Genomic DNA, 20409 nt, shown 5'->3' with positions numbered 1-20409 from the left:
AAAATAAAAAACAGTGTTTTTCTCACCTTCCGGCCTCCCACGCAGCGTCCCCAGGCCTCAGCGATGCTCCCAGCAAGTCCCGTACCCAGCGATGCCTTGCGACAATGACCTTTGATGTAGCGGTCTCGTGAGACCACTACGGTCTTGCGAGACCCTCGACTTCATCAAAGGTCATTGTCGCAAGGCATCACTGGGAACGGGAGTTGGTGGGAGCATCGCTGAGGCCTGGGGACGCTGCGAGGGACGCCGGAAGGTGAGAGTAACATGTTTTTTATTTTAATTCTTTTTTTTACAGGGATATGATACCCAGAGCCTGGAGGAGAATCTCCTCTCCTCCAGACCCTGGGTACCATACGCACATTTTCCGCTTACTTTGTGCATGGTGGGCACAGCCACATGCGGAAAGTAAGCGGAACAATGCTTTCCTATGTGTGCGTAATTCCCGCGATTCCAAACAAAGAATGAGCATGCTGCGTATTTTTCCACAATGCGATTCCGCCGCGGAAAATTATGCAGCATTAGCACAGCATGTGCAGAATGCTGTAGGATTGCATGGGATGCTTTTTTTTTTTGCGTTTTCGCCGCAAAATCAAGCGTTAAAAAATGCTGCAAAAACGCAAAAAAACCCCGCTACGTGTGCACACAGTCCAAGAATCGGCACGGTCAGGAAGGTTTGAACAGGCTTTGGGGTGAAAGGGTTAACATTAAGAACTGCAATTTTAGTTACACAAATTTAATACATTATTGCAGCAACAAACCAAAAACAATGGATTGCAATACACATCATAACCACAAGATGGCAATATATGGACACACGTAACATAATCCTCTCCCAGCAAAGTATCAAACATCATGTTGTTTTTCTTTGCTTTTCAAACCTGGTAAATTGGCTACTCATAATCTCAAGCCACGATAAAAAGGTATCGAATGACGCATTTGTATATACTACACTTTCTATGTTTGCATTTTATAGGTTTTGCAAAGGACAACAGCCGAGGAGGGGTGGGGGGACACAAATCCCATCACTCCCAGATGACACTGGAGAGATCACACAGGTCCCACCACTGCTACCAGTTTGTCAGGAGAATGCTACTCCGCTGCCTCCAAGACAATTATACGCAATTCAGTGACGAGTGACGGACGAAGTCGTGACTGCTCCCAATTCTAGGTCGGTTATTGGGGAACACAAAATAAGCATACGGTATATAGACCTTAAGGATGATACATCTCCTTTTATTAGTGGCCATACCGAGGAAAGCACCTCAGTATGGCCACTACCAACAATAACAAAAAAGGAGCAACTGTTAGCTGCCACCAGCAATCATATATACAGGCTGATAGGACACCCGTTACAGGTAGCGTATGGCTTCAGAGGTGCTGTTTACAGAGCAAGAGGAGCTGAGCTAATATATTTTATTATTTATCCCAGAAAGGTAGGCAGTGTTTATAAAAATATACAAACATCATTCAAAATGGGAACAAAACAATATGACGCTGAAAATCTATATCCCATAAATATCTGATCGATGCAAACCCCAATATTCATGGCACCAGAAACAAAGTCTAAGTAGCTTCTTTGAAGAGAGGAAGGTTAGGCCTCTGTATAAATAAATCCCCACTTTGGTATCTGGTTACCAGAGAAGATCTTCCTGTTTTAATTACCTGGTCTCTGCAGGGGAAATAGAGAGAGAGAGAGATGATACTTCAACTTCCATTGTAGCATCATCTCTCTATTTCCCCTGTTTTAATTAGTTTCTCTCTATCTAGCTATAATTATCTACACATGTTCAATGTGTAGTCCTACTTCAAAGTAGGTTGGAGTGTCCGCTTTTCTGGATTCTGGAGATGTTGTCATGATCTCAGTGCAGGTTTGACTCGCACACGTGGGGTTAATGTTTGGAACCAGTGCTGATGACTGGCATTTCTGGGGTTAAAGGTTGTGATCCCGATGCAGGCTTACCTGCACACCTGGGGCTATGATTGTGGCCTCTCCCTGGTTCTGGGGGAGGCTTCTTATAGCCTCAGGATGCTCCCATCCCTGTCAGTTATACTTTCGCCCTTGGCATTGTGTGGTGACCCCTGAGTGTGTCTGTGCTGTGTTCTGGTTACTTGATTCTCTGTGTATGACTCGGTCTGTTCTCTGGATATCGCTTTGGATTCTGCCTGGTACCTCCTATATCTGTTTGGTTTTGATCTCTGCTTGGCCCTGATTATCCGCTCTGTCTCATCCCTGGTACTGTACTGTGATCCTGTGTATGACCTTTGGCTTTGTCTGACCTCCCATCTGTTTATTCCTCCTGTACCTCGCTGGTCTGTACTGTGCATAACCTCTGCTTTGCTTGGACTCTGAGTTCTCTTCCTTCTCTGTGTGCAGGACGCTAAGCCCTGCCCCCTTGCAGTCACATGACCATTCACATGACCATAGGTCCTATGCTGGCTTCCTAAACTTCAGCATCCACAGGTCCTGTGCATCGGTACTTTCTGGCTGTACCTGACCCCAGTACCCCTACATTGCGGGTGAGTCACTGCTCAGCGGAGGCTGCACGCCGGCGCTGACACTCAGGACATGCGCACTGGCTCAGTGAGCAAGTACAGTGCGGTGTTCCTGACATTATAACTGACCATTTCAGTTTTTTTTTTTCTTCAGAAAAAAAAAAAAAAAAAAAGTGTGTGTTATCCTCATGGATCCCATACAAGCCTTGTCTGATCAGGTCAAGCACCTGACCCAAATGTTCCATAAGCTCAATGTGGAACAACGCATGATGGCCCAGACCCAGCAACAGTTGGTGGTTACTGTGCAGGAGGCTGTCGATGCAGGGGCTTCTAGTTCTGGGGGTAGGGATGTGTCATTAGCGTCCCCCGAATCTCCGGTCAAATTGCCAGACTTTTTCTCAGGGGACAAAAAGGAGTTCAGGTCTTTCAGAGAAGGATGCAAGCTTTTTTTTCTCTGAGGCCCCGCTCCTCCGGGGATGAGTTCCAGAGGGTGGGGGTCATTATTTCCCTACTTCGGGGGGCTCCACAAACATGGGCTTTCTCTCTGTCTTCCTCTGCTCCTGAACGTATGTCAGTGAACGCATTCTTTGAGGCCCTCGGGGACATTTATGATGAACCTGACCGAGTGCGATTGGCAGAGGATATGTTGATGAGTGTCTGTCAGGGGAAACATTCAGCTGAGTGGTTTTGTTCTGAGTTCCGCCGCTGGGCGGCAGAGGTCTCTTGGAGCGACGCCGCACTCTGAGGACTCTTTCGCAGAGGCTTGTCCGAGCGGCTGCAGGATGCCTTGGCGTTACATCCCCCACCTAACTCTCTCGAGGACGCCATGACCCAGGCCGTCCGGATGGACCGCAGGCTGCGGGCCAGAGGGGTGATGCAGGTGGATACTTCATTATTCCCCAGTGGAAAAGAGACTGCCCCTGAGCCCATGGATGTAGGCGCCCTCTCCCTGAAGGATACGGAGAGGAAACGCCGGAAGGACAAGCAGTTATGCTTTTACTGCGGTAAAACGGGACATTGGAAAAGGGAGTGCCCGAATTGCCCGTCTTCAAACCCGGTCGGCGGGAAACGACTAGGTCTGGGTAGTCAACGGGGAGGCTGCTCAGACCCTCAGGTACCATTTTCCTCGTTTTCTAAAGTATTACTGCCTGTGGAACTATTTGTGGATGGTAGTTCTTTTTCCTCTACAGCCTTCGTCGACTGCGGATCATCTATTAACCTCATTGACTCCCAATTGGTCACACACTGCAAGATAGGGACAGTTAGGCTCAAGGTTCCGATCAAGGTGATGGCCATTGACTCATCTCCCCTCACTAAGGAGGGAATTCGCTTTATGTCTGATGTGTTTTCGCTCAGAGTGGGCGCTATTCATGTCGAAAACATAAGTTGTTTTGTGCTGGACAATCTACCTGTAGGGTTGGTGTTGGGCATGCCCTGGTTACAACGCCATAACCCAGTTATTAACTGGAAAACAGGGGAGATTGTTCAATGGGGGTTTAATGATTTTGAGTTATGTGATAAATCCGCACTGCTGGTTGAACCAGTTAAATCTGTGTCTGTATCATCTGTCGAGCTGGAAGGTATTCCGGAATGCCTGAAGGACTTCGAAGATGTATTCTCCGAAAGCGAGGCCGAGACGTTACCGCCACATAGACCCTTTGACTGCGCTTTTGAGCTGGTCCCGGGGGCTAAATTACCCAAAGCCCGTCTGTTTAATTTGTCTGGTCCTGAGCGCTTGGCTATGAAGGAGTACATTACTGAAAGTCTGCGCAAAGGACACATACGTCCTTCAGTCTCACCTGTAGCGGCAGGTTTCTTTTTTGTAAAGAAAAAAGATGGCGGGTTACGTCCCTGTCTCGACTTACGGGAGCTTAATCGAATTACTGTACGGAATACGTACCCCCTTCCGTTGATTCCCGATTTATGTAACCAGCTATCAGGGGCAAAGTGGTTTTCTAAACTTGACCTTCGGGGGGCATATAATTTGATAAGGGTCCGGGAGGGGGATGAATGGAAAACCGCGTTCCTCACGACCGAGGGACTATTTGAAAATTTAGTCATGCCGTTTGGTCTTACCAACGCCCCTGCCATATTTCAGAATTTCATCAACGTGGTATTCTCAGATCTCATTGGTCGTTTTGTCATTATCTACTTAGATGATATTTTGATATATTCCCCCGATAAGTATTCTCATTTGGAACATGTACGAACTGTGCTCCAAAGGCTTAGAGAAAATCATTTGTATGCCAAATTGGAGAAATGTGTATTCTGTGTACAAGAGTTGTCCTTTTTGGGGTTAATTGTATCCGGTGAGGGTTTTCGCATGGACCCCAAGAAGGTGCAGGCCATTGCGGATTGGGTGCAACCCCGAGATCTTAAGGGTCTTCAGCGCTTCTTGGGGTTCGCCAATTATTACCGCAAATTTATCCGGGGGTTTTCGCAAGTGGTCAAACCTCTCACGGATCTAACATGCAAAGGTGCGGATGTGAGAAATTGGTCCTCACTCGCAAAAGAGGCCTTTGCAACGCTGAAAAAATGTTTTATGTCTGCTCCTGTGTTAGTGCAGCCAGATCCGTCCAAACCATTCGTCGTGGAAGTGGACGCCTCTGAGGTGGGGGTGGGGGCGGTGTTGTCCCAAGGGCCTGCCACTCTAACCAACCTCAAGCCATGTGCTTTCTTTTCCAAGAAGTTCTCTGCTGCGGAAATTACGACGTAGGCAATAGAGAGCTTCTTGCGGTCAAATTGGCGTTTGAAGAATGGAGGCACTTTTTGGAGGGGGCCAGTCACCCGGTTACGGTGATCACGGATCACAAAAATCTGTCGTACATTGAGTCTGCTAAAAGACTAACGCCCAGACAGGCCCGTTGGTCACTTTTTTTTTCCCGTTTTCAGTTTACGATTACATTTCGTCCAGGGTCTAAGAATGTCAAGGCTGACGCCTTATCACACAGTTTTCAGCCGTTGTCGCCCCCTGAGCCACCGTCCTCCATTCTTCACCCTGGGGTTGTGATAGCAGAGGTCTCATCTGAATTGGAACGGGAGATTCTGGGGGCCCAGTCGCAGGCCTCGGCGGCCAAGCCGGAGGGGAAGTTGTTTGTCCCAGAGCAACTTCGCCTGAAACTCTTGCAGGAGTTCCATGAATCCAAGCTGAGTGCTCACCCTGGTATTTCAGCCACACGTCTGGCGGTGGCTAGGATCTTTTGGTGGCCTACCCTTGGTTCGGACATAAAAAAATTCATTGCTGGTTGTGGGGTCTGCGCTCGTTCTAAAAGCTCTCATAGCCGGCCGGCAGGGGAGCTGATACCCTTGGCAGTGCCCGAAAGGCCATGGACTCATTTATCCATGGATTTTGTTACCAATCTCCCTCCATCTAAGGGTAATACAGTGGTATGGGTAGTGGACAGGTTTTCTAAGCAGGCTCATTTCGTACCCCTGTCCGCACTACCGTCAGCTGAGATGTTGTCCAGGTTGTTTGTGCAGCATGTGATCCGGTTGCATGGGGTACCCCTGAATGTGGTGTCTGATCGTGGTGTGCAGTTTGTGGCTAAGTCTTGGCGTGCTTTCTGCAAAAAATTAGGTATGTCTCTGTCCTTTTCGTCTGCATACCATCCTGAGAGCAATGGGCAGACGGAGCGCACTAACCAGTCCCTGGAACAGATCCTCAGGTGTCTAACCTCTGCTAGACAGAATGACTGGTGCGATGCACTGCCGTTGGCTGAATTTGCCTTCAATAGTCGGGTGAGTCAATCCACTGGTAGGTCCCCTTTCTTGATTAACTATGGGTTCAGTCCTCATTTTGGTGAGTTTTCTCGTCTGGATTCGGGGTGTCCCGGGGCTGAGGGTTCTGTTCAGTGGTTAAAAGATACATGGGCAGAAGTCCAGCGGCGTATATCTAGGTCTCAAGGCAGGTATAAGTTTTTCGCGGACAGGAAACGAACACCTGGTCCCATGTTTCGGGTGGGAGAGAAAGTTTGGCTCTCCACGCGAAACATTAAGTTAAAGATTCCGTCAGCCAAGTTGGGACCCAAATTCATTGGCCCGTACAAGATTGTGGAAAAAATCAATCCAGTGGCGTATAGGCTGTGCCTTCCACCCTCTTTCAAGATCCCTAACGTCTTCCACAAATCTCTACTGAAACCTTTTGAAGCAGTACGGGGAGACTCCGAGTCTGCTGCTCCTCCGGTTTTGGTCAAGGGGCAGGTGGAGTTCGAGGTTGGTCATATCGTAGATTCCAGGTTGGTACGGCGGTCGGTACAGTACCTGGTTCATTGGAAGGGGTATGGACCGGAGGACAGGTCCTGGGTACCAGCCCGGTTGATGCATGCTGATCGCCTGGTGCGGGCTTTCCATGCTAAGTACCCGGGCAAGCCTGGGGGTCCAGAGGCCCCCCGTTGAGAGGGGGGTACTGTCATGATCTCAGTGCGGGTTTGACTCGCACACGTGGGGTTAATGTTTGGAACCAGTGCTGATGACTGGCATTTCTGGGGTTAAAGGTTGTGATCCCGGTGCAGGCTTACCTGCACACCTGGGGCTATGATTGTGGCCTCTCCCTGGTTCTGGGGGAGGCTTCTTATAGCCTCAGGACGCTCCCATCCCTGTCAGTTATACTCTTGCCCTTGGCATTGTGTGGTGACCCCTGAGTGTGTTTGTGCTGTGTTCTGGTTACTTGATTCTCTGTGTATGACTCGGTCTGTTCCCTGGATATCGCTTTGGATTCTGCCTGGTACCTTATATGTCTGTTTGGTTTTGATCTCTGCTTGGCCCTGATTATCCGCTCTGTCTCCTCCCTGGTACTGTACTGTGATCCTGTGTATGACCTTTGGCTTTGTCTGACCTCCCATCTGTTTATCTCTCCTGTACCTCGCTGGTCTGTACTGTGCATAACCTCTGCTTTGCTTGGACTCTGAGTTCTCTTCCTTCTCTGTGTGCAGGACGCTAAGCCCTGCCCCCTTGCAGTCACATGACCATTCACATGACCATAGGTCCTATGCTGGCTTCCTAAACTTCAGCATCCACAGGTCCTGTACATCGGTACTTTCTGGCTGTACCTGACCCCGGTACCCCTACATTGCGGGTGAGTCACTGCTCAGTGGAGGCTGCACGCCGGCGCTGACACTCAGGACACGCGCACTGGCTCAGTGAGCAAGTACAGTGCGGTGTTCCTGACAATGTATTATGGATTTTAATTTTTCTCTATGACAGGTTTGTTTATACACTGCTCAAAACCTATAAGGAATATCAAAAACTAAAAGGAACAACATAAACTACACAATGTAATTCCAAGTCAATCAAACTTCTGTGAAATCAACTTGTCCAGTTATGAAGCAACACTGATTGTGAATGAATTTCTCCTGCTGTTGGGCAAATGGAACAGACATCAAGTAGAAATGATAGCCAATTTGAAAGACAATCCCTAAAAAAAGGAGTGGTTCTGCAGGCAGTGACCAGAGACCATTTCTCTGTTGTCATCCATTTTGGCTGTTGTTTTGGTCACTTTTGCATTTTGTCATTGCGCTCACCCCTAGAGGGTGGTGTCTACAACCCTCAGAAGTTGCTCAGGTAGTGTAGCTCATCCAGTTTGGCACATCAATGCGAGCAGTGGCAAGAAGGGTAGCTATGTCTGTCAACTCAGTGTCCAGAGCATGGAGCAGATACCTGGAGAAAAGCCAGTACACCAGTAGATGTGGAGGTGGCCACAGGAGGGCAACAACCAAGCAGCAGGACCGCTACTTCCTCCATTGTGCAAGAGGGCACAGGAGAAGCAGTGCCAGAGCCCTGCAAGATGACCTGTAGCAGGCCACTAACGTCCATGTGTCTGCTCAAACTATCAGAAACAGACTCCATGAGGGTGGTATGAGGAGCCGACAACCACAAGTATATGTTGTGCTTACAGCCCAACATCATGCAGGGCGATTGGCAGTTGACAGAGAACACCAAGATTGGCACCCTGTGCGCTTCACGGATGAGAGCCGGTCTATACTGAGCACATATGACAGACGTGACAGAGTCTTGAGAGGTTGTGGAGAACGTTCTGCTGCCTGCAACATCCTCCAGCATGATTGGTTTGACAGTGGGTCAGTAATGATGTGGGGAGGCATTTCTTTGGAGAGCTGCATAATGAAGGCATTGATGCTATGGATTGACCTGCCCATTCCCCAGACCTAAATCCAATCGAGCACATCTGGGACATCAAGTCTCGTTCCATCCACTAATACCACTATGCATCACAGACTGTCCAGGAGTTGACTGATGCTTTAATCCAGGTCTGGGAGGAGATCCCTCTGGAAAACATCTGCCACCTCATCAGGACCATGCCCATGCGCTGTAGGGAAGTCATACAGGCATGTTGAGGCCACACACTACTGAATATCATTTCTTTGTCTTGAGGCATGTCCACTGAAGTTGGGTCAGCCTGCAATTTGATTTTCCACTTTGATTTTGAGTATCATTCCAAATCCAAACCTTCATGGGATAGTAATTTTGATTTACATTGATCATTTTTATGTTTTATTCCACTATATAATGAATATAGATTTGCAACTAGAATATTTAATTGAGTGATAACTAGAATGTGGTATTTTAGTGTTCCCTTTATTTTTTTGAGCAGTGTATTTTATCGGATGGAAGATAAATCTAATTTCTGCAAAAGGAGATAATATAGTGAAGATGGCTATTTCAATACTTATAAACTTAAAAAGTACAGTATGCAAATTACTTTACCCTCCATACTGCTAAGAGACCCAGCCTGAAACTTTTAAAACTGTTCTTGTAAATTCTCTGTTAAACACTATACAGGTAATTATTTACCTTGGCATTTATGAGTGAATGCAACAAGATTATTTTGGATTATCCATTTCATGCTTTTTTTAATTGATTGTAGAATACTGCAATTTCATTTTAACATTACACTGTATTTTGCATGGGTATAATTGTCATTTATATAGTATGACTAGCTGAAGAGCCCAGCGGGCATAGTAACTAACTGCTGTCCCCCTCTCTCCCTCCACAGCCCCGCTATCCACTCGCCATCCCGCTCTCTCCCTCCAAAAGCCCAGCTCTCCACCCGCCGTTCCGCATTCTCCCTCAGCATCCCCGTTTTCCATCCACCGCTCTCTCCCTCCGCAGCCTGTCTCCACTGGCCATCCCGCTCTCTCCCTCAGCAGCCCCACTTTTGCTCTGCAGCCCCACTTTCGCTCTGCAGCACCTTTGTCTCCCTCTGCAGTCTAGCTCTCCATCTACCGTCACGCTCTCTCTTTCCGCAGCCCCATTCTCCATTTGCTGTTGTGTATTCTCCCTCCACAGCCCTGCTCTCTCCCTCAGTAGCCCCTGTCTCCACTGGCTGTCCCACTCTCTCCCTCCGCAGCCCCGCTCTCCACTGACCATCCTGCTCTCTCCCTCCACAGCCCCACTCTCCACTCGCCGTTCCACTCTCCACACGCTGTCCCGCTCTCTTCCTCAGCAGCCTGTCTCCACTTGCCGTCCCGCACTCTCCCTCCACAGCCCCACTCTCCACTGGCCATCCTGCTCTCTCCCTCTGCAGCCCCGATCTCCACCCACCATCCCGCTCTCCATTCGCCATCCCGCTCACTCCCTCCGCAGCCCCTGTCTCCACTGGCCTTCCCGCTCTCTCCCTCAGCAGCCAGTTCTTCACCCGCATCTCGCTCTCTCCCTTAACAGCCCCACTTCCCACCCTCCATCACGCTCTCTCCCTCTGCAGCCCTGCTCGCCATGCCATTCTATCCCTCCGCAGCCCCGCTCTCCATCCGTGTCACACTATGCCTCCACAGACCCACTCTCTCCCACCACAGCCCTGCTCTCTCCCTCCACAACTCTGCTCTCCATGCACCCTCCCATTCTATCCCTCCACAACTCTGCTCTCCATGCACCCTCCCATTCTATCCCTCCGCAGCCTGCTCTCCATCCGTGTCCCGCTCTCCCTCCACAGCCCCACTCTCTCCCACCACAGCCCCGCTCTTTCTTTCCTCAGTCCCGCTCTCCACACACCGTCCTGCTCTATCCCTTCACAGCCCCGCTCTCTCTCTCCACAGACCGGCTCTCTCCTTCCACTGCCCCGCTCTCCATGCACCGTCCCGCTCTATCCCTCCGCAGCCCCGATCTCCATCCATGTCCCACTCTTTCCCTCTCAGCTCCGTTCTCCACACGCATCTCGCACTTTCCTTCTGCAACCCCTCTATACATCTGACAGTGGGCGTGGCTATGTGGAGTGGGTGTGTCTTGATACATACACACATACATACTCTCAGCTATATATATATATATATATATATATATATATATAGATAAATCAAATATATTGATTAGTTTTTCAAACATAATTAATTGTTCACTTGCTTTTATATTCCTAATTCTAAAAATACTAAAAAAGACAAAAAATTAGATTAGAATATGTATAATAAATGCAAATGAAATAAAAAATGCCAAAATTTATATTGAAGTAAGTGGAGAGCCTTGTGCTTAGCTATAGATATGGCTCCTCTTTTCATAAGGGCACTGGGAGAAGGTCACTGGTAAAATACTGGAGGGGAGATATGTGTCACTCAGGATGTTAGCCTCAGTGATATGAGCCTGGAAAAATGCTCCAGCATACTAAGAGCTGAGAGGGGTTAATCAGCCATATTAAGGGCTAGGATTTTGTGAACAGCTGAAGAGTGGGTGGGAGGCTGTTCACCATATCTCGACCCCAGGGTTTGGTCCAGAGGCTAAATGTGGACCATTTGGATTCATTCAGTCTGTCTGGAGACAAGATCTCCACAGCTGTGCTCATGTTGAAGAGAACTGAACTGTGTTTTTTTTTTTCCCTGAGTGGGTGGATCTCTGAAGCCATATAGACTGTACGCTATTTTGTTTTTCCCTTTATTCCAGAAGGGCCGTGTTTATTTACCTAATGTTACACTGGTTTTTGCAGTATGTTTTAACAAACCAGTTGAAAACTTAAATGGAAAATGTTCCTTTGAGCAGCTGAGTGAGCTGATCTACCACAGTCCCTACAAGGACCTGTGCTTGCGTTAATACAAATTTCAAAGCTGAGAAACACCATTTAATAAAGCAGTCTATTACACAAGGCCTAGCATTAAGCTAAGGACACTCTTGGTGAAGTCAAGGTGCAAGTCCTTGCGCATACTACAAACCCTTGACATTGTCATTTACTCCAATTTATTAGTTTCTAAGCTTCATGCCACCGTCATGAATGAGCTAAGGTGAAAAAATTACCTACAAGATTACAAATACAGGAAAATCTTCCTACTGTTCAGTTGGAAGTAAGAGGCCACTTAGATTTCTAAACACATTAAAAAGTGGATTATGATTTTGGTTCTAGGTATTGAAACAAAACCAAGATGTCACAGAACATGTTGACATGTTGGGACTGAGCAACTACAATTGCAGCTTATGCTATGCAGAAGTTTCTTGTATGGTATATTTACTTCTATGATGCCCACCTTGTTGGCTGTAAATCTGCTTGAAGGCTGCTTTACATTTTTTTTAAGTCTGCTTAATCTGGCCTTCTTGTATGTCTGGCAGAGGCAACAATTCTCAAATAAAGAAAACACTTGATGACTGTACTTTCTGGTAAAATCATTTAGTTATTTCTTCTGGGAATGGCTACATTCTTTAAACAGGTTTTCCGCAAAGGCCTAATACCCCATGTCTGCAAATTTAATTCAGCATACGAGGCTAATAACTACAAAAAAAGATCCTGCTCATCACCCTATTATATGTTAATCTGTTGTGAAATCTTTATTTCAGGTCAACACAGGTCTATTTAATAGTGTCTGGAAGTAACAATTGTGGCCCAGGAATTTAGCGCAGTGTAACCTCATATAGTTTATGATAGAGTGCTCTACTGTACAGTTTGAGATAAGAAAAGGCCTTCCACTATAAACACTGATATTGATACAGTATATTAAACAAGATATACCATTTACATTGGACGTGGTATATCTTGATTTTTCCAAAGCGTTTGATACCGTGCCACACAAGAGGTTGGTACACAAAATGAGAAAGCTGGGTCTGGGGGAAAATGTGTGTAAATGGGTAAGTAACTGGCTTATTGATAGAAAGCAGAGGGTGGTTATAAATGGTATATTCTCTAACTGGGTCTCTGTGACCAGTGGGGTACCGCAGGGGTCGGTGTTGGAACCTATTCTCTTCAACATATTTATTAACAATCTGGTAGAAGGTTTACCCTGTAAAATATCATTATTTGCATATGATGCAAAACTATATAATGCAGTCAATATAATAGAAGATAGTATTCTGCTACAGATGGAACTGGATCAGTTGGAAACTTGGGCCAAAAGGTGGCAGATGTGATTTAGCAATGATAAATGTAAGGTTATACACATGGGAAGAAGGAATCAATATCACCATTACACACTGAACGGGAAACCACTGAGTAAATCTGATATGGAGAAGGACTTGGGGATCCTAGTTAAGGATAAACTTACCTGGAGCAGCCAGTGCCAGGCAGCGGCTGCCAAGGCAAATAGGATCATGGGATGCATTAAAAGAGGTCTGGATACACATGATGAGAGCATTATACTGCCTCTATAGAAATCCCTGTTTAGACCGCACATGGAGTACTGTGTACAGTTTTGGGCACCGGAAGGATAAAATGGAACTAGAGCGAGTACAAAGAAGGGCAACAAAATTAATAAAGGGGAAGGGGGAACTACAATACCCAGAGAGATTAGAAAATTAGGATTACTGTGCCTTGCGAAAGTATTCGGCTCCCTGGAACTTTTCAACCTTTTCCCACATATCATGCTTCCAACATAAAGATACCAAATGTAAATTTTTGGTGAAGAATCAACAAGTGGGACACAATTGTGAAGTTGAATGAAATTTATTGGTTATTTTAAATTTTTGTGGATAGTCAAAAACTGAAAAGGGGGGCGTGCAATATTATTCGGCCCCTTTAACTTAATACTTTGTTGCGCCACCTTTGGTTGCGATTACAGCTGCAAGTTGCTTGGGGTATGTCTCTCTGTTTTGTACATTGAGATACTGAAATTCTTACCCATTCTTCCTGGGCAAAAAGCTCAAGCTCAGTGAGGTTTGATGGAGATCGTTTGTGAACAGTAGTTTTCAGCTCTTTCCACAGATTCTCGATTGGATTCAGGTCTGGACTTTGACTTGGCCATTCTAACACCTGGATACATTTGTGAACCATTCCATTGTAGATTTTGCTTTATGTTTGGGTTCATTGTCTTGTTGGAAGACAAATCTCTGTCCCAGTCTCAGGTCTTTTGCAGACTCCAACAGGTTTTCTTCAAGAATGGTCCTGTATTTCGCTCCATCCATCTTCCGATCAATTTTAACTATCTTCCCTGTCCCTGCTTTAGAAAAGCAGGCCCATAACCATGATGCTGCCACCACCATGTTTGACAGTGGGGATGGTGTTTTCAGGGTGATGAGCTGTGTTGCTTTTACGCCAAAGATATCGTTTGGCATTGTTGCCAAAAAGTTTTGGTTTCATCTGACCAGAGCACCTTCTTCCACATGTTTGGTGTGTCACCTAGGTGGCTTGTTGCAAACTTTAAATGACACCTTTTATAGATATCTTGGAGAAATGGCTTTCTTCTTGCCACTCTTCCATAAAGGCCAGATTTGTGCAGTGTACGACTGATTGTTGTCCTATGGACAGGCTGTCCCACCTCAGCTCTAGCTCTCTGCAGTTCATCCAGAGTGATCATGGGCCTCTTGTCTGCATCTCTGATCAGTCTTCTCCTTGTTTGAGATGAAAGTTTAGAGGGACGGCCGGGTCTTGGTAGATTTGCAGTGGTATGATACTCCTTCCATTTCAATATGATCGCTTGCACAGTGCTCCTTGGGATGTTTAAAGTTTTGGAAATCATTTTGTATCCAAATCTGGCTTTAAACTTCTCCACAACAGTATCACAGACCTGCCTGTTGTGTTCCTTGGTCTTCATGATGCTCTCTGTGCTTCAAACAGAACCCTAAGACTATCACAGAGCAGGTGCATTTATACAGAGACTTGATTACACACAGGTGGATTATATTTATCATCATTAGTCATTTAGGACAACATTGGATCATTGAGAGATCCACAATAAAATTCTGGAGTGAGTTTGCTGCACTGAAAGTAAAGGGGCCGAATAATATTGCACGCCCCACTTTTCAGTTTTTCAATTTCCACAATTTCCAAAATTTTAAATAACCAAGAAATTTCGTTCAACTTCACAATTGTGTCCCACTTGTTGTTGATTCTTCACCAAAAATTTACATTTGGTATCTTTATGCTTGAATCATATGTGAGAAAAGATTGAAAAGTTCCAGGGAGCCGAATACTTTCGCAATGCAATGTATTTAGTCTAGAAAAAAAGATGACTGAGGCGCGATCTAATAACCATGTATAAGTATATAAGGGGACAATACAAATATCTCTCCAAGGATCTGTTTATACCCTGGAATGTGATGGTCACAAGGGGGCATTCTCTGCGTCTGGAGGACAGAAGGTTTTTCCACCAATATAGAAGAGGATTCTTTACAGTTAGGGCAATGATAATCTGGAATTCCTTGCCTGAGGAGGTGGTGAAGGCGAACTCAGTCGAGGGGTTCAAGAGGGGCCTGGATGTCTTCCTGGACCGTAACAATATTGTATCTTACAGTGATTAGGTTCTTTAGAAGGACGTAGATCTGGGGATTTATTCTGACAGAATATAGGCTGAACTGGATGGACAAATGTCTTTTTTCGGCCTTGCTAACTATGTTGGTATATATACCAACAATAGTGCCTGCTTTTAACTCCTTAGTGAAAGGACCAATTTTATACTTAATGACCAAGCCAATTTTTACAATTCGACCACTGTCACTTTATGAGGTTATAGCTCTGGAACACTTCAACAGATCCCACAGATTCTGAGAATGTTTTTTCGTGACATATTGTACTTCATGTTAGTGGTAAAACTTCTTTGATATTTATGATTTATTTTGATTATTTATGAAAAAAATGGAAAATTGGCAAAAATTTTGAAAATTTTGCAATTTTCAAACTTTTAATTTTTGTGCCCCTAAATCAGAGAGTTATATTGCACAAAATAGTTAAGGAATGATTTTCCACATGTCTACTTCGCATCAGCACAATTTTGGAAACAATTTTTTTTGTTAGGACATCATAAGGGTTAAAAGTTGACCAGTGATTTCTCATTTTTCCAATAAAATTTACAAAACCATTTTTTTAGGGACCACTTCACATTTGAATTGAGTTTGGGGGGTCAATATGACAGAAAATACCCAAAATTGACATCATTCTAAAAACTACACCCCTCAAGGTGCGCAAAACCACATTCAAGAAGTTAACCCTTCAGGTCATTCATGAGAACTAAAGCAATGTGGAAGAAAAAATGAACATTTTACTTTTTCACAAAAAGATTACATTGGAACCAAACTTTTTTGATTTCCACAGGAGTATCAGGAGAAAATGGACACAAAATTTGTTGTGCAATTTCTCCTGAGTACGCCAATACCCCGTATGTGGTGGAAAGCTTCTGTTTGGGTACATGACAGGGCTCGGAAAGGAGGAACACCGTTTGACTTTTTGAACCCAAAATTAGCTAGACTCAATGGTGGGTGCCGTGTCGCGTTTGGAGACCCACTGATGAATCTAAACAGTGGAAACCCCCAATTCTAACTTCAACTCTAACCCCAACACACCCCTAACCCTAATCCCAACCCTAATCATAATCCTAACCACATCCCTAACCCAAACACACCCCTAATCTCAACCCCAACCATAACCCTAACCACAACCCTAACCCTTACACACCCCTAACCCTAATCCCAACCATAACCACAACCCTAACCCTAGCCCACTCCTAACTTTAGCCCAACCCTAACTTTAGCCCAACCCTAACCCCAATCCTAACCCTAGCCCCAATCCTAACCCTAGCCCAACCCTAACTCTAGCCCAACCCTAACCTTAGCCCTAACTCTAGCCCCAACGCTTACCCTAACCCTAATGGAAAAATGGAAATAAATACATTTTTTCATTTTATCAGTTTTACCTAACTAAGAGGGTGATATAGGGAGGGTTTGATTTACTATTTTTTATTTTGATCACTATGATAGACCCTATCACATTGATCAAAATGAACCAATAGAAAAAATTTCCTATTGTTGCCCGATGCTGGATGGCAGATCTCGGTGGGCGCACTGCACATGTACCTGCCATTATCTTCCCTTAAGAAGATGCTGCCAGCAGGGGGACATCACGGGGAGAAGCTGGAGGGTCCACGGACACCGGAGGTGCCAGGAAGGGGGATCGGGGGACCCCATTTCTCTCTCCTCTAATCTGCGATCACATCAAAGGAAAGAGAAACTAAATGGGAAATCTGACTTTTTTAGAATTCGCCGTTATTCTGTGAATAACGATGATCGCAACACTGTGGTCAGTAAACCGACCCAAATCATGTTCTTTGGGGTCTCGGTTACTGCCAGTAGCCGAGACCCCAGAGAATTTCCGACACTGGGGGGATACTACACACTTATGTCTCAGTGCCATTAAAAAGCGACGCGGTGGAATAAGTACCCTTAACTGCCACTGTTAAAATGCATATCAGCTGTCATTAGGGGGTTAAACGAGCATCACATACTAGAAACAAAGTTGCTTTCTCACAATTTTGGAAATATGCCAACAATTTTTTCTGGCCCATTTTGGAGGTTGTGTGTGAAACTATGTCCAATTTGTCTTTCTTTGTTTTTCTGTGTTCCAAACACACAAATGAATAAACATGTGAGTAACAAAACATGTGTAATTGCAATAATTTTCTTTGAGAAACAGTTGATTTTCTGGAACAATTTCAAGGGTGCCAACACTTTCGGCCATGACTGTATACGGTGTGCATTGTGAGTGTATTAATATACTCTCCTACCTACCTTCTCTGGGATCTAGCGCTATTCTGCTCTGCTTCTCAGTGACATCAACACTCTGCAGACTCTCTGAGTCACACTGTGTTCTGTGCTTCTCACAAGTCTCTTTTACATTGTAAGTATATGGAGCATTACAACGAGGCTCTAAAGACTTACACTGTAAAAGAGACTCACGTATAGAGCATAGTTAGCCAGCTAATCTGAAATGAAGTGACATCAATGAAAAGGGGAGCGGAATGGTGCTTAATTCCGAAGAAGATAGTGATAGGTGAGTATATTAATACATTCACACTGCACTACATACACATATACACACATTTAATGAAAAAAGTGCTTCTTTAAGTAATCCAATAAAAAGAACCAGCCAAATAGTATAAAGAACGTGATAAACTAAATTAACTGAAAGGGCCATCCTCAGACAGGGGCTTACCTTCCATTTGGCAGCCAGTATTGTTTTGGTCACGGATAGCTGTTTGCTATTCTTACGTGGCACCCTTCTGCTCCTACAAATGCTCATTTATTAATTGTTTCCAATGCTCTATAATAATAAAGACCTAGCTTAAATTAATGCAACCTCTCTATTTGCTTCATAGTGTTTCCTCATTTAATGCTGCCATGATTCATTAGAGGCAAGACAGTCTAAAATTAAACAGTATTCAGATCTCTAAATGTCCTAGAATGTTCAGCCTTACTTTTTTAACATCTCTAGATTCTACGTGTACCTCAGGGGGTACGATGGCATATCTCGGGGTCGTTAAACTATGTGCATACACTGTCGTGTACAGTGTATGCACGGAGCTTGCCGAGTATTTCCGGGGTTGCTCGGCAGGAGCTCAGGTCCCTGCCCTGCATGTTTGGCTGTTTAATGATCCCCTTCCATCATGCTCTATGGTTTGTTTTGCCTAATCAGCTAAATGTACTAGAAACTGAAAACTATATGATGAATGCGTCACATCAGGTCAGTATTGACAAAAACAGAAAATCCAACTGATTCTACTTGTTTTTACTTTACATTTTTTTTAACAATGTTTTCATTGCACAGAATTATAGATTAGACTTGCTACAAAACTTACATTTATCCAAGTCCCAAATGTAACTGTTTAGCTTTTCACCCAGAACATAGTAGATGTTAATGATAGCAGTAACTAGAAAGAAGAAGACTATTTTGGCTAGAGGACTGATGTATTCCAGAAGAGGGTACACCCATACTCCTGTCACATGATGAACCCAACACACCCTGAAAGAAAGCAGAAGGAAACAAAGGAGTTACTTGTTGAATTTCCAGCGTATCTTAATTCCAGAAAATACTTCCACGGCACTTCCTAGATTTAAAGTACAGTGAAAGCGACTAATAAAACTAACCAATGTTGGGAATCTGAAGAATGTTAATGTGTTAAGCCGGTACTGGGTAAAAAATTGAGGGACACATTAAACACACCATTCTATGCAGTAGCTAGGTAGGAAAAGTAATATTTATTTCATAGAGAAGGCATTTCAGACCAGATGTGACACATGCACAAGGCCAGCTCAGGCAGATGGATCAAACAATCCTCTCTGGGCATTTATACAAGCATGCCATGTCTACTTAGACTGTACTGTATGCTGAGTAAAACAACAGACTTCTCATATAGTGGGGAAAATAAGTATTTGTTACACTGCCGATTTTACAAGTTTTCCCACCTACAAAGCATGGAGAGGTCTGTAACTTTTATTGCAGGTACATTTCAACTGTGAGAGACAGAATCTGAAAATAAAAAAAACTGAAAATCACTTAGTGTGATTTTTACATAATTAAATTGCATTTTATTGCATGCAATAAGTATTTGATCACCTACCAACCAGCAAGAATTCTGGCTCTCACAGACCTGTTAGTTTTTCTTTAAGAAGCCCTCCTACTATGCTCTCATTACCTGTATTAATTACTCCTGTTTGAATTGTAACCTGTATAAAAGACACCTGTCCACACACTCAAACCTCTCCATCATGGCCCAGACCAAAGAGCTGTCTAAGGACAACAGGGAAAAAATTGTAGACCTGCACAAGGATGGGATGGGCTACAGGACAATAGACAAGCAACTTGGTGACAAGGCAACAAGTGATGGCACAATTATAAGAAAATGGAAGAAACACAAAATGACTGTCAATCGTCTTCGGTCTGAGGCTCCATGCGAGATCTCACCTCGTGGGGTTAAGGATGATTCTGAGACATGTATTTTTTTTAATGACACCATTTAATTTACCATATGATGTACAGAACAAGGAAAAAAACTTTGGTGTATAATAATAAAAATGAACTGCCTTTGCTTTTTGGGATAATTGTTTATAGTACTCATCTTGAGGAAAAAAATTACACTTTATTCAGTGGTTAAGCACAATTTTGTTAATATCAAATATTTATAGCGTCACTATTTTTGAAAAATTGAAATTCGATTTGTGTCACCATATTCTGAAAGCCAGAATTTTTTTTAGTCCTCTTTTGATGACGCTGCATGAGCACTTATTTCTTCAAGGTGAGCTGTAATTTTTACTGATACACATAACTTTTTGGTTGCATTTTATTATTCATTTTTTTCTGGGTGACTAAAATAAACTATTCTGTTCTTTATTTTTCATTTTACAGCAATTACTGTAATGTTATAATAAAATTATATTTTAAGGAGTTTAAAGAATTTTCACAAATGCTGTGACACAAACTGTGCATATTTTTATTTGTGTTATCTATCATACAGAAAAAAGTAGAGAGACTGCAAATTGTGGAGGAGACGGACTCCGTGTCACAGATCGGTGCAAGAGTCACCTGCTATTACATGCACTATTCTGGTCAGTATAAGCGACCAGAATAGTACATGCGGTGATATTCTCTACATAGACAATCCGGCTGTGTAGAAAACTACTGTACTTATGTACACAAAAGCTAATGCTGGTCAGTGTGTTTTCCATGTAATGTCAATTGGGCACATGAACAGCTCACTGCCCGGATATACAACAATCTAAGACCTACCTATG

General features: G+C 44.4%; 1 protein-coding gene across 5 annotated transcripts in view; it reads right to left on the bottom strand.

Moving 5' to 3' along the window:
* Positions 1 to 20409, bottom strand: part of AIG1 (androgen induced 1) — a 621643-nt gene that overhangs the window by 30254 nt on the left and 570980 nt on the right. For all 5 annotated transcript variants that reach the window (XR_012232254.1, XR_012232253.1, XM_073575668.1 and 2 more), the window contains one exon: positions 18477 to 18640. Coding sequence is in view for 3 of the 5 variants with exons in the window: in XM_073575668.1 (XP_073431769.1) it covers positions 18477 to 18640 (164 nt within the window). In the remaining 2 variants the exon portion in view is untranslated. The remainder of the gene's footprint in view (positions 1 to 18476; positions 18641 to 20409) is intronic.

This window comes from Dendrobates tinctorius, unplaced genomic scaffold (genome assembly GCF_039654945.1).
Source record: "Dendrobates tinctorius isolate UK_male_01 unplaced genomic scaffold, ASM3965494v1 ptg000046l, whole genome shotgun sequence".
NCBI lineage: Eukaryota > Metazoa > Chordata > Amphibia > Anura > Dendrobatidae > Dendrobates > Dendrobates tinctorius.
This window is presented reverse-complemented; position numbering and strand designations above follow the sequence as displayed.